This window comes from Cucurbita maxima, unplaced genomic scaffold (assembly GCF_002738345.1).
Source record: "Cucurbita maxima cultivar Rimu unplaced genomic scaffold, Cmax_1.0 Cma_Scf00013, whole genome shotgun sequence".
NCBI classification, from domain to species: domain Eukaryota; kingdom Viridiplantae; phylum Streptophyta; class Magnoliopsida; order Cucurbitales; family Cucurbitaceae; genus Cucurbita; species Cucurbita maxima.
In genome coordinates this window covers 2964479-2978510 of record NW_019272029.1, presented here as the reverse complement: position 1 = coordinate 2978510, position 14032 = coordinate 2964479, and the positions used below count along the sequence as shown (strand labels likewise).

At 34.1% G+C, this 14032-nt stretch overlaps 3 protein-coding genes across 3 annotated transcripts; 1 reads left to right on the top strand and 2 right to left on the bottom strand.

Moving 5' to 3' along the window:
• Positions 1-5133: 5133 nt before the first annotated feature.
• Positions 5134-7078, top strand: LOC111488142 (gibberellin 3-beta-dioxygenase 1-like). The gene is made up of 2 exons (XM_023135802.1): positions 5134-5638; positions 6411-7078. Exons 1-2 carry the CDS (start codon positions 5166-5168, stop codon positions 7012-7014), a joined length of 1077 nt encoding a protein of 358 aa, XP_022991570.1. The 5' UTR covers positions 5134-5165; the 3' UTR covers positions 7015-7078.
• An 899-nt stretch (positions 7079-7977) lies between these two features.
• LOC111488804 (probable 2-oxoglutarate-dependent dioxygenase AOP1) lies at positions 7978-9879 on the bottom strand. The gene is made up of 3 exons (XM_023136716.1): positions 9449-9879; positions 8430-8757; positions 7978-8352 (listed from the first exon to the last, which is right to left on the bottom strand). The coding sequence occupies exons 1-3, from the start codon at positions 9826-9828 to the stop codon at positions 8110-8112; spliced, it is 951 nt and encodes a 316-aa protein (XP_022992484.1). The 5' UTR covers positions 9829-9879; the 3' UTR covers positions 7978-8109.
• Positions 9880-10651: 772 nt separating this feature from the next.
• Positions 10652-13012, bottom strand: LOC111488145 (probable inactive 2-oxoglutarate-dependent dioxygenase AOP2). Its single transcript, XM_023135804.1, has 3 exons — positions 12582-13012; positions 11732-12056; positions 10652-11046 (listed from the first exon to the last, which is right to left on the bottom strand). The coding sequence occupies exons 1-3, from the start codon at positions 12968-12970 to the stop codon at positions 10804-10806; spliced, it is 957 nt and encodes a 318-aa protein (XP_022991572.1). The 5' UTR covers positions 12971-13012; the 3' UTR covers positions 10652-10803.
• Positions 13013-14032: the final 1020 nt, after the last annotated feature.

The window sequence follows — 14032 nt, the reverse complement described above, 5'->3', positions numbered from 1 at the left end:
AAATGGACATTTCTACTAATAATAAAACTTATCCCAAGAAGGAGCTTGATAAATGGATATCATTTGAAATAACATAATGCTCGTAAAATAAATAGATATCCATTTTATTAGAGTGACATCGTCGTGTTCTTCATCAACCTCAATGCTTTGTTGGATGTTTAAATTTTGTGTATTCATAATGCTGTCGCTTTCTTTTTGCATGTAGCTCTCATTTCTTGTTCACAACACTTGTTAAAAAGATTAAATCCAATTTCTTCAAAAAAAAAAAAAAAAAAAAAAATCCATTTATTTAATTCCGGCGGTCTGCATGCAGGAAAAATGGAGAGTGGTGAGAGGATTAAGCAAAGAAGTTGAGAGAGAAAATTAAATTAAGAATTATTGTAACGGTCGCTTAGTTTTATTTATTATTATTATTATTATTTTTATTATTTTTTGAAGAGTGGTTGTTTATTCTTGAAAACATAAAAACTTATTTCTGAAGTTTTGAACTCATTTTATTGCTCATCTCGAGGTACCGTTCACTCAACTTGATTCCAGATGATAATTAATAATTTGGGTATTATATTAGTTTATGAACTTTAATTTTTATTATTATTATTATTATTATTTTTTTTTTTACATTTTTCATCATTCATCAAAATTATTCTCGTAATAACATGTACTTTAGTACTCAAACGAAATACCCTAAAATCTAAAGTCGAGAAACAAGCAACTCAGATTGCACGTTAAGGTCCTTAAACAATCACTTAGAGAAAATGAAAGCGATTGAGCGATGACAATATAGTAGTTCATTAATTTAGTTCCATATAACCTAAAATATATTAGGGTTCAAGTCCTTCATCGAAGCAACGCAAGTAGTAAGACAGTTCTATTACTACATCATCCATTCCTTTGTAAAGAAAAAAAAAAAAAAAATTATCTATTAGAAATTAAGAAATTCAAATAAATATTTAAAATTGAAAGATTAGAATGAAAGGAAAATGAAAGGTAGAGGCAAAAAGATTTTATACCAATATTGAGACCAATATTGCAATATTTTAAAAAGATGAATGACTAGTTATAACAATTATTTTATCTCAATAATCCTAATTTATTTTTTTAAATTAATCTTTAATTTAAATTACAAGTTTTATTTCTAAATACTTAAATATTTTTTAAATATATGTCTAATAAAATCATAAACTTTAATGTAATTAAGTCATTGATTGATTTATTTGACATGAACATTGTTTTATAGTTTCGAGATTTCTAATTATTCTAAGAACAAATTAAGTTAATTTGAAATGAATTTTTAACAGTTTACAAATATTTTAAGAAGAAAAAAAAGAAAAAACCCACATAAAAAATTAATAAAAATAAAGTTTGCTTTATCCTGTAAAAGGACAGGACAGATGTCAAACTACATTGTCTTTTTCCTCCTATTTTCTTTGTTTTTTGCTTTGTCTACTTCTGTACACTTTTAAATCTCAAAATATCTTACATTTCGGATTCCGATCATGATTCGAAATATAGATTTAGTATCGGATAGTTCCGACATTTTCATACATCTCTTGCAACATAGTCACATTATTTACTCCTCTCTTCTAAAAGTGAAGACTATCCCTTATATACCAACACGAATATTTTCAACATGCTTTACCATCACTCAAAAATTCTTAAAAGATCACAAAAAAAAAAAAGTACAACAACTTTCTATTATTTTAATTCTTTTTTAATCATAGAATCCTCACAACAACTCTCATTTAGACATGGTCTTAATTCATACATGTACTATTCGAACGACCGATTCTCATGTTGCCTAAGACAGAAAACGTAACAAGAGTTCAACCAATATCTCTTCGAGCACAACTCATCGATCTCAATCCATACCCAATTCTTAGGGTTTTCGCTCGAGACCCCATATTTATTATATATATATATATATATGAGAGTGAATAATGAATTTTGGTTTTTGTATGTTGTCCCTTCACCTAATGTTTGGGACTCCTAACAAAATCAGGTATTGTTTGAATATATAGAATATGAAGAAGGGCAGAGATGCATGATTAAGTGGACACCCTCTACGTTCATTGAATGAACATCAAAAAGACACACTCTTATCAATCCTCTGACTCGAGAAAATCTAGGTGGGTTTGGTCTCTCAAAACATACAAATATATGTCTGGTTTTAAGATTGGGAGATGGAAATTAAAACAACACATTAAATTGGAGTATGTCCTAACTATTTATTTTATTTATAATATACATTGTTGGCAGCATCTATGATTTTGCCCCTTCAATATACCCATGCATGCATTTATATTATATAGTTGCCAAAAGCCAATACTATATAATAAATTAATAATTTAACCCTAGTGTCACATTCTTTGCTGCCACCTCCCCAGTTATTATTATTATTATAAATTAGTTTAAAGTCAAGACACTCGAGCAAGCGAAGAAGATGATGTAACAACAAGCTTAGTGAATTGAATATGGAGATAAAGATGGTTAATATTTAAATATTATTGTAAGGACACAAATTTGCCATCAAAGCCCTGCTTTATTATTTTTTTTTTTTGTTTGTCCTCGTCTTTTCATTTTTGTCCTTAGATATTGTTAGCGTTTTAGCACTTTGGATTTAGAATTTGAATTTGACGATTAATAGTCTCGACATTTTCGCTGGATCAGAATTTGAAATTTGAATTTGTGAGATTTCGAATGCCAATGAGGACACTGAACCTTGAAGGAAGTGGATTGTGAGATCCCATATCGATTGGAGGAGGGAACAAAACATTCTTTATAAGGACGTGGAATTCTCTCCCTAGTAGACGAGTTTTAAAAACCTTGAAGGAAAACCCTATAGCGGTGAGTTTGGGCTATTACAGAATTCGTCACTTAATGGTACCAACATTCTCGTACATTCCCTACGACATGATTAGGTTAATTACTTCTTGTTTTTAACAGTGAGATCCTCACTCACATGCTATTACCCTCACACGCTTTCTAAGAGGTCATCCAACACAGGATAAATACGCTTAATTTCAAAGTTCTTATGATTGAGCTACCGAAAAGAAAAGTACATCTTGTTGGTATAAATAGTAACTTAGTCATCCAATTCTCAAGTCATTTTCGTTCGAATGTGGTCTCCGTCCATTAAAGAGCTACCCATTACAAACTTTCATATAATAATACCAAGACGTTGATAATCAAATAAGATCTCGTTCAGATATTAAGTCATTTTCTTTCATGTATGGATTTGGGAGTGGCCACCACTAAAATCAACTTGGACAAGAATGAATTCTAAATAAGGAAACAAAGAGCAAGTAAACAGTTGTGGTCTATGTTTGATCATACATTAAAAAAAACATTATGACCTATGTTTTATGATTTGATTTTACCTTAACATATCAAACGAGAGAAACCTAGGACGGTCCAACACGATCCCGACAAGTGTTGTTCTACCTCACTTTGTCTTCTTCACTAAAGTTGACAAGAGACGAACCTTGCTAGCTACGTTTTGCATGTCTTAGATTGCTACCATTCCACTATTTCCACGCATGGTCATGTGTCACATATGTTTTCTGATTTTTTTAAGGTCTTTTTTTGTTTAAGCTGTCTTGTCGGAAGTCAAGCACCAAGTGTTGAATTGTTTCTCAAAAGCCATTTTTGTCTTATATATTATTTCCACCGTTAAAAAACTTCAAAACTCGATGAATTATTAAATGGAAAATCTTATATATCATGTCGGGTATCTTGTTTCAACTGAAACTTCTTCGTTTTATCTCTAATTTGAGTAAACTAAAAAAGACGTTGAAATCGTTATTCCCAACCTTCGATAAATAGGGTTTTACTAATTTCTTGAGTTATTTTTAAATTCAAAGGATGTCAATTTTATATCATGCCATATTTCTTAACCAAAATTATTAGCCCTAAGCACTAAACGTGCAAGAGACAAGGGTTTTGGGTGGTTATGATCGTTAAAGATTCATTATCGTTCCTTCTTAAACAAATAAAATCGTTTTAGGGTTCCTTTTTTTACCGATCATAATAACTCCTCCTTGCACATCTAGTAAGATGCCATTATTTTAACTATTTTATGGTTAACGTCTCTTCAAAAACTAAGAATTTGTGAATATTTACTCGAGTGTCAGTCTCTAATAAAGTATTTTTGTTTTCAAAAGAACGAGTAGGAGTTATTAGAGCGAAGAGAGAGGATATAGAGTTGTCGTAGCCACGATCTCGAACATGCATAAATGCACCAATTTTTTTTGTTACTTTTGTGTGGGGGAAGAGACAAGATTGCCCTTGAAGATGTGTCCAAGAGTAAATATATATTGAATGGCATGCATGTAAGACTTGAACTTGTTTCTTCTATTGTGAGTGGAGCCCATATTGAAATAGACATATCAAAAGAGGAAGGGTAGTATGGTCAAAATAAAAAAGAGGAGTATTGTCATGTAGTTTAGAGTATATTTTAGGAGGGAACTGAGCTTAGTTTTGATGCAAATTTTAAGCTCGGACGAGACATAGATCGATCTCTATGGCCAAACTGTTTTCGTTCTCGACCAGAATTTAGTCATTACCTCAGTAAAAAAAAATGAGAGCGAGTAAAATACTAAAATAAAGTACATTTTTTTAATCTTTTTATTCTCTAACTTTTTTCGAGCGTTATAATGTTAATTTAATTATGCATGTGATTTAGGCATTGATAGATTATAGGGAGGAGATGCATGCCATTTACTTTATTTATTTTTAATTTTCAAAATAATAATAGGATAGTTTTGATGGGGAGGACAAAATGGTCCTTTCACATTTGTAAAAAAATAATAATTAAAAATAGTTTTATAAAAGAAAAAAAAATAAAATTATAAGGAATAATTAAATCACTCACTTAATAGCTACCAGAAAAACACAAACACGTTCTATTACTCTCATCGTTCTCTCTTTGTCTATTTCTCTCTCTTGTTTCGACGTGTATATGTGTTTGAGAGTGTTGGAGAGCCACGTGTGGAGAGTACTATCTTCATTGGTACGAAGTCTTTTATATTCAAAATGGATCATATTGAACCATTATCAAAATTTGTCGTTACTTTGGATGATGATGTCTATAAATAGCAATAGCCTATGTTTCTCTCAACAACAACATCTCTTCCTTTGAAATTCCAAAAATCTAAAGGAAAACAAAGATGGCCACCACCCAAACCCACCACAGTGTCCACATCACTCACAAAGATCACGACTTGGACTCTCTCCAAGTACTCCCCGACTCCTACCAGTGGGTTCAGCCCGACCTTTTCCCTTCCCTCCAACAACACTCCACGCCCCTCTCCGACACCCTCCCCCTCATCGACCTCTCCCTCCCTGATGCCCCCGACCTCATCGGCAAGGCCTTACGGACGTGGGGCTCCTTCCAAATCATTAACCATGGAGTCCCCCTTTCCCTCATCCATGCAGCTCAATCCTCCGCCATTGACCTCTTTGCCCTCCCCACTCCCTATAAGCTCAAGGCCTCTCGCACCCCTGGCACCTTCCCTGGCTATGGCATCGCCCGCATCAACTCCTTCTTCCCTAAGCGTATGTGGTCCGAAAGCTTCACCATCATGGGCTCTCCTCTCGAACACTTCCGCCACCTCTGGCCTCATGACTACTCCAAACGCTGGTACTACTCCTATAAAATCCCATATTCATTCACTAAATAATTACTCTTTCTTGAGGATCATTGGCAGTGTGTGGGACGTCCTTTTAGGGAATGATCATGGATTGGAATACATCTCTATTGACATGAGAACTTTCGAGGAAGTCCAAACCAAAACCATTAGAGCTTATGCTTAAAGTGAACAATATCACACCGTTGTTAGAGGGTCGATTTCTATTAACCATGTTAATAGAATCCTCAAAGGAGGTTTTTTGGGAAGCCCAAAGCAAAGTCACGAGAGAGCTTATGACAATATCATACCATTGTATAGGGTTGTGATTCCTAACATGGTATGCAAAGCCATGAGAGCTTATGCTCAAAGTGGACAATATCGTACCAGTGTGGCAGGTCATAATTCTTAACATGGGATGCAAGGCCACGAGAGCTTATTCTCAAAGTGGACATATCATACCATTGTGGAGGGTCGTGATTCCTAACATAGTATGCAAAGCCACGAGAGCTTATGCTCAAAGTGGACAATATCATACCAGTGTGGTGGGTCGTGATTCCTAACATGGTATGCAAAGCCACGAGATCTTATGCTTAAAATGAACAATATCATACTATTGTGAGGGGTCGTGATTCCTAACGTGATAACTAGAATCCTCAAATGAGGCCTTTTGACGAAGTGCAAAACAAAGCATGAGAGCTTATGTTCAAAATAGATAATATCATACCACAAATCATATAATTGTGAAGAATCGTTATTCCTAATCGTCTTTATTATTTCTTGTAGTGATATAATGGCGGAATACGACCGAGAGTTGAAGAGTCTATGTGGAAGGCTGATGTGGATAGCGTTGAGCGAATTGGGCATAACTCGAGAGGACATCAACTGGGCCGGCCCGAATGAGGATTTCAAGACGTGTAATGCAGCCACCCAGTTGAACTTCTACCCAGCTTGCCCTGACCCCGATCGAGCCATGGGGCTCGGCGCCCACACAGACACCACCCTCTTAACCGTTCTGCACCAAAACAACACGAGAGGGTTACAAATTTTGCGGGAAGGGAGGCAGTGGGTGACGGTGGAGCCGGTGGCCGGTGCACTAGTGGTTCAAGTCGGAGACATGCTCCAAATTGTGTCAAATGGGTTGTACAAAAGTCCGTTCCATCAGGCCGTTGTGAACCGGACTCAAAAGCGGCTCTCGGTGGCCTATCTTTTTGTGCCGCCGGAAAACGTCGAAATGTCACCGCATAAGAAGCTTCTGAGCCCAACTCAGCCACCGCTTTACCGCCCCATATCTTGGACTGACTTTATCCGTATAAAATCCAATAATTTTGACGGACTCTCTTGTATCCGTGTAGACGTGAAGGATGAGAAGCAGGTCAAAGTAGGCTAATCTCCTCCCACACTTCTTTAACAAACTGTTCGTGTACTACATAAATAAAACACACTTCTTTAACAAAGTGTTCGCCAATGATTAGATCTTTTTGGATCTGACCACCATCAAAATATGTACAACAGACCAAAGTAAAAATTTGAGGGGGAGAGATCTTTTAATCACGTCTTTCAATTCTATTTGTTGTAGTAATTGTGAAAAAAACGTATATGTCACAGTGAAGCACAGAACAACACTACGTACTTTCTAAACTTTCTTCATAAAAATCACAAAGAATCTTGTTGATTAAAGCATAAAATAATACTAACCGACTCCCTAAACTTTCTTCTCAAATTAAGAACCATCGAACAATCTTGTTGGAATAAACTTAATGGTGAAGGTTAGTTTTGTTATTAAAGTTCAATTTGAAAAGAAGTAGCTGAAAGAAAAAGACTTAGAGTTGTTTTAGAGAGTGATGGTAAGAGTTTACTTCGTCTCTTTGTCTCTCCCTTCTTGACATCTCCCTCACAAGTACGCGAGTAGTACTTTTATAAAGCGGTAACGGAGCGTTCGATTGTTAGTATGTGTGAGAGTTACTTCACAAATCAGTGAGTTTTATTTTAACAAATCTTATCCATTAAAACACAAAACAACACTAACAAACTTCCTAAACTTTTGTTCAGAGTAGGAATGGACAATCTTATTAATTAAAGCACAAAAATACTAACTAGCTTCCTTTAACTTTCTACTCGAGTTAAATTAAGAACTACTGAACCACAATTTGTTGTTGTAATTTTGTAAAGAACTTTAAAAACCACCGACAATCTTGCATAAAACTTGGTTCATAATTTGTTAACTACTCGAAGTTCTCAGGCTCATAAATAAGTCCATAAGTTAGTAACTTATTCTACTAAATAGTAGCATCATTCGGGAAACATAATATTCAAACTTTTTTTTCATAAACTTTTGTAAATAAACGGTGAGAAAACAAGCACAATAACATTAATCGGTACAAATGTTCGGATTATAGAAGGAAGAAAGGGAAATATTTTACAGGCAAACTTATTGATGAACAATAATTCATATATATTGGACAGAGTTTCAAGTTTTGTTGATTCAAATGCTGCAATAATCTCTAATACGATAGAGAAATTTTTTAGAACCCTTTGCTTTGTCATAAGTAAGGAAGTCAAAGTGATTAAAGGGCTTGTATCGCAATGGGTTGGCATCATCCACAAGCTCTTCAGGCACACTAATCGTCCCATTCTTGAACGAAAACATCCCAGCTGAGTATCTCGTTTCCTCCGCTTTCATTGTCACTCGATGCCTACAACTCCTTATTCTATCGTTGCTCCATGCCTACGTTCATTCATTCAGATAAAGTGAGTATAGTTCAACGATAATTGATATGAACTAGAATGATGAAATGTGGATACCATTAGCGCGTCACCCGCCATGACGACGAAGGAGCAGTGGCCGGAGGGCTCGAGGTCGATCCATTGATCGTCGAGGGATTGAATTTGGAGACCACCGATGAGATGTTGATGAATTATGGAGAAAAAAGTGAGATCTGTATGGGCGTGCAGTCCCACATCGGTTTCGTGTTCCTCAGGAACTCGGTATTTGAAGAAGCGGAGAAGGTTGGCTGTTGAATCTATGTTTGTGTCGATCAGCTGCTTTGTTACTCCATAGCTTTCCAACACCATTCTTGTTATTATCTTGTCCAGTTTTGCCATCAAGGTTGAGAAACGTTGAATAGTTTCGCTGTCATTACATAAAAATGAAAAACTTCCAATAATTCATTTTCACTCCATCCGTATTCCAAGTGAGATCTCACAATTCACCCCATTTGTGAAAGGTTTTCCATACCCTTACAAGAAAACCTCATGGTTTTAAAAATGGGTCTCCTAGAGAAAGGTTTAAAAATGGGTCTCCTAGAGAAAGGTTTAAAAATGGGTCTCCTAGAGAAAGGTTTCCCATACCCTTACAAGGAATACTGACGTGGGATCTCACAATTTATGAGCTTTCAAGTTTGTGTCGATTTGATCCTAAAGTTTAAATATTTAATAAGTTTGACATGACACAATCTCAACACACCCATGCCTATAACATTATTTTCAAAAACGAGGAAGACGCCCAAGACATTCATCTTACAACGTTCGTCCAACCATTACACTCACGTAGCATAAGATAGCTCCCTTAGACCACAGAGTGGTAAAGTGTTAGACACCATGTCTCACTTAATCAAAATTTCTAAAAATTTACAAATCTATTAAACAAAAAATTAAAAGTTTACCACCATCAAAGTTCATAAACTAAACTTATAACTTAACTTTTTCTCCGGTGGGTCAATTTTCTTAGGTAACTTTCACAAACATGAATATGGTTAAAAGACGTTCAATTCGAGCTCAGAAGTTAAAATCTACACCTCGTAACATAATATTCTAATAATTACCTGAAGTGATTGTTTCCTTGAGCAGGCCACATGAGATTGGCAAAGCTTTGAGCAGCGTCTAGCTGAGTTGGGTTTTCAATAGCCATGGATTCATAGAGAGGAAGAAAGGAGTAGCGACCAAAGTAGCCATGGTAAGCCTTTTCACTTGTGTTCTTGATTCGAGTTTCAATTGGAAGCTGAAACAGCTCATCAACAGCTCCAAAGAAGGAGTTATGAAGCTCCAAAGAAACCTCCTCAAAAACCACACAAAAGCACCCAAATTCCTCCAAACCAACCCTCATCGCCTTGCATGTTGAGCCCCATGCTTCAGTGCCAGCCTCCAACGTCTCTAATTTGGACAAGTCTATTACGGGCACTCTGGCTTGTGTTTCGGACCCCATTCTCACCAATGCCTAACTCACTGCTACCTGTTCTTCCTTGGTTTGATAGCTTATGTAAGAGAGACAAAAGGTTGGGGCTTTTTTATTTTGGATGATTCATGTGTTTGTATATAATCTATTGTTTGTGGTCACCGATGTGGACTTGAGATTAAATTTAATTTGTGGGGTTATTTCATATATATTTTAAGTCATCATACTTGGTTTAATTAAATCATTTCTCTTAAATGATTGAATTAAAAGAATACGAAATATATTATTGTAAGATTAATATTTGATTCATACATTTCAACTAAACAATACTTTATTATATTTTTGTTTGAATGTTGCACTAATATTGTTTAATGTTACATCGAGTTTGAAGCGTTCTTGCTAAAGTTTGTAAAATTGCACAAATTTAATTTTCGAATATCTGACGTATAAGAAATAAGTACATGTCACTTCGGTAATTTAATTTTTAGTTTTTGACTTTTGAAAAGTATCGGGTGTTCCTGGGTTGACTTAAATCAAATTTAATTGTATGTTAAAATGTATATTTTAAAATTAACAATAAATTAGAATTAATTCGATTCAACCTAATTTTGAGGACCCGGAATTAATTCCGCATAAAATTTTTATTTATATGAACCCAACCCGACTATATGATAAGTTGAGTTGGTCGAGTTCTTTAGCTTTTTTGAATTTATCTTAGAAATTCAAATGTTTGATTAAAAATAAAAATAAAAACAAACGATAAAAATGTAGTGAAAAAACAAACGTAACTGATATCAATCGAGATGATTGTTTGAATTTGAAACTACGAATCAGAAACAAACACAAATGTAAAATGATTGATAAAAAGAAATGATTTATATTATTAAGAAGAGCAAACACACCAAGTTTATTAGGGTTCATACATTCGTTCTTAACCTAAAAGCACACAAACAAAGCAAAAGCTCATGAACACAGAGAAACTTAAACAGGATAGGTGTTGTTGATTCAGAGAGCGCAGTAGTCTTGGAGTGGAGATTTGGATTTGAAACCCTCTTTTGAGCGGAAGAAATGAAGCAATCCAATATGATCAAAGGGTTTATATCTCAAAGGATGGGTTTGGTCTATGAGCTCCTTGGGCACTTCCACAATTCCATTGCTGAATCCAAACATTGCAAGAGAGTACCTATCTTCATTCCCTCTTATCGTCACTTTGTGAGTTGGTGACTCTATCCTGTCATTGCTCCAAGCCTTCTCTATCAAAACCGAACACCGTAATTAGGGTTTATTCTCAAACGATTACTCCTTAACGTTTTTTAAGACTTCAAGAACGTGTATATTAAAAATAAATGTTTATGTTAAAATATCATTTTGGTCTTTGTAACTTAGATACCCTTTCGTTTTTGTCCAAATACTTAGGTTCAAACAATTCGATGACCTGAACAACTCGATCAACCTAACCCATTGGCTGGGTTCAAAAAAAAAAAAAAAAAAAAAAAAAAAAAAAAAAAAAAAAAAAAAAAAAAAAAAAAAAAAAAAAAAAAAAAAAAAAAAAAAAAAAAAAAAAAAAAAAAAAAAAAACTATGCATTGAGTTGGTTCATGGGTTCTTATAAAACTACATTAGGTTTAACCGAACTGACCTGAATTTATTACTCGTTATTTTATTTTTATTTAATTTCATGATTATTTATTCTCTACCCACTCTTACAAATAATTTAACCATTAAAAAATAAATTTTCAAAATATATAATAAAATTGAGTTTTAATAGATGTTTTATGAACTAGCTGACCTAATAATTTTAACCAACTCAATCCAAAAGATAAATAAAATTGAAGAATTGAGTTGGGTTAAAAAAAATCTCGACCCAATGCAACCCACAAATATCCTAGTTGATGAAAATAGTGAGTGTATAGAGATATATATATATACTCGACCTTGAATGCATCCCCGGCAATGACGACGAAGGTCGAGGGTGAGGAGTTATCGACCTGAATCCACCGACCATCTTTAGTCTGGACCTCCAAACCATTGGTATGATCTTGATAGACCATGGTGGTGAAGCTCTTATCAGTGTGATCCACAAGGCACAAAGTAGGGTTTTGAGAATGAGGAGCTTTGTTCTTCAAAGCTCTAAGAAGATAAGTAATGGAAGCAGCATGAGTCTCATGATACTTCTCAACTCCATAGCTTTCAAATATCATTTTCGTCACCATTTGGTCCAATTCTTCTGCTTTCTTCGCAAACGAATGCAAATTCGAACTGAACAAACCAAATAAAAACATCATCACTTCAACCAAAATCGGTAACTATTCAAGCTCACCACTAGCACATATTGTTATCTTTATATTTTCTCTTTCGAATTTCCCCTCAAGATTTTTAAAAAGCGTATGCTACGGAAACGTTTTCACACCCTTTCAAAGAATGTTTAGTTCTCTTCCACAACTAATATGGTATCAGAGCCAGAAATCAGACGATGTGCTAACAAGAAAGCTAAGTTTTGAAGGGGTGGACACGAGACAATATGTCAGCAAAGATTGTGAGCCCAAAAGGAGTGGATTGGGAGGTCCCACATAAAGTAACTAGTGACAGGACACTCGATTATAAAAGGGTTGATTGTGAAATCTCACATCTCTTGAACGAAATATTCTTTAAAATGGACCAGGAGGAAACGTTTGAGAGTGAAAACTTAAAAGAAGACTATATTTGTTAGCGGTGGGCGTGTTTGAGCGGTTACAAAATGAATTCAAAATTATGGTATAAAGTTAGGAAAGCATTCCAAATCACCTAAAATGGTGGTTTCCATTGGGCCACATGAGGTTAGTGAAGGCCTGAACACCATCGATGTTTGTGGCGTCGTCAATGCCCAAGCTTTCATGCAGAGGGAGGGTACGAAGCTCCCCGACATACCCATTAAAGGGCTTTTCGTATCTGTTCTTCTTCTTCGTCTCAATTGGAAGCTCAAAAAGTGCTTCCACGGCCTTGAAAACCTGGACGCGTAGCTCCGGGCTAATCCCCTCGTACTCTGCGATAAAACACCCGTACTCTTCCAGGGCTTCTCGGACTTCTCCGCTCCTCCTCCTCCACACCTCGCCGCCCTCCGCCTTCACATCGTCGCCGCTGAAGTTTATCACCGGCAGCCCCGCATCCATCCTCGGACCCGTTTCTGAACCCATTAGCTTGGATAATGATTTGATTTCTTTTTGTTTCTTAAAACTTAAATTCGATGGTTGGTCCAATATATTCTTTCATAATTCTCAAATAACTTAGATTTTTTTATTATTTGTTTTTTAAAATTAAATAAAACTTAAATATGATATTGTCCACTTTCACCAACTTATACAAAGTAAAGTATAGTATAGTTTATTTATACGAACAGATGTGAGGCTTTCATCCTCCAACAAAATATATTCAATTTTAAAAATTTATTAAATTATAAATTAGTGGTGTATTTTTTAAGTTAGAAATTTAAAATATTTACTGAATTTTAGGTAAACATTTTTTTTATTTTTACTATTATTTTATAAATATATTAAATATGCACTAAACCACGAGTATTAGATAAATGAATATTAGGTGACACAAATAGACAAAATAAATAATTTTTAAAAATTTAAGAATTAAATATACACTTTTATTTTTGTTTTTGTATTAATTCAATTATTAAAATTGATATTTCAAAATTTTAGACAAATTATTTAAAAAAAAATAAATATTTAACACTAATGTTTGAAAATGAGAAACTAATTGATAAACTAATGTTTTTCATTAATTTTTTAAACAAATATTTATACAATTTAAATGGCCAACCTAACCTATAGTCAATAAATATATTTTTTATTTGACAAAACAATAATATAAAAGCTAATATGTCTTGAATGTAAGCTGACAAATGCATAATATTACATTAATTCAATTTAGTGGTCCCAAAAATTAGGACCACGATTTATTTTTTCAAAGTATATTGTAATTTATGATATAAATATTGTTGATTTAATTCTTAAAAAATTAATTATTATTCATTTCTTTAATCTTAGAAGTGGACCACGAATTCCCCATACATTATTTAATTTTTCATAATAAAAATTATCAAATAAGCATGATTTCCCATATTATAAAACTGATCGATTATCATATTAATATTAATATTAAAAAGGAAAAAAAATAAAGATAATCGAGACATGTTTCAAGAGGGAATTATTATAACCAAGTCAATTATGAAAAGAAAAGAATACTAA

Bases quoted from the DNA above. Each gene is read 5' to 3' on its own strand.
- LOC111488145 (XM_023135804.1), bottom strand. From the start codon at position 12,970: ATGGGTTCAGAAACGGGTCCGAGGATGGATGCGGGGCTGCCGGTGATA. The intron at 12,057-12,581 runs GTGATTTGGAAT...TGGTTTGTTCAG, and splicing joins AATGGAAACCACCATTTTAG to TTCGAATTTGCATTCGTTTG. The intron at 11,047-11,731 runs GTCGAGTATATA...TTGATAGAGAAG, and splicing joins TTGCCGGGGATGCATTCAAG to GCTTGGAGCAATGACAGGAT.
- LOC111488142 (XM_023135802.1), top strand. From the start codon at position 5,166: ATGGCCACCACCCAAACCCACCACAGTGTCCACATCACTCACAAAGAT. The intron at 5,639-6,410 runs GTACTACTCCTA...TATTTCTTGTAG, and splicing joins CATGACTACTCCAAACGCTG to TGATATAATGGCGGAATACG.
- LOC111488804 (XM_023136716.1), bottom strand. From the start codon at position 9,828: ATGGGGTCCGAAACACAAGCCAGAGTGCCCGTAATAGACTTGTCCAAA. The intron at 8,758-9,448 runs GTAATTATTAGA...ATGTAATGACAG, and splicing joins CAAGGAAACAATCACTTCAG to CGAAACTATTCAACGTTTCT. The intron at 8,353-8,429 runs GTATCCACATTT...GAATGAACGTAG, and splicing joins TGGCGGGTGACGCGCTAATG to GCATGGAGCAACGATAGAAT.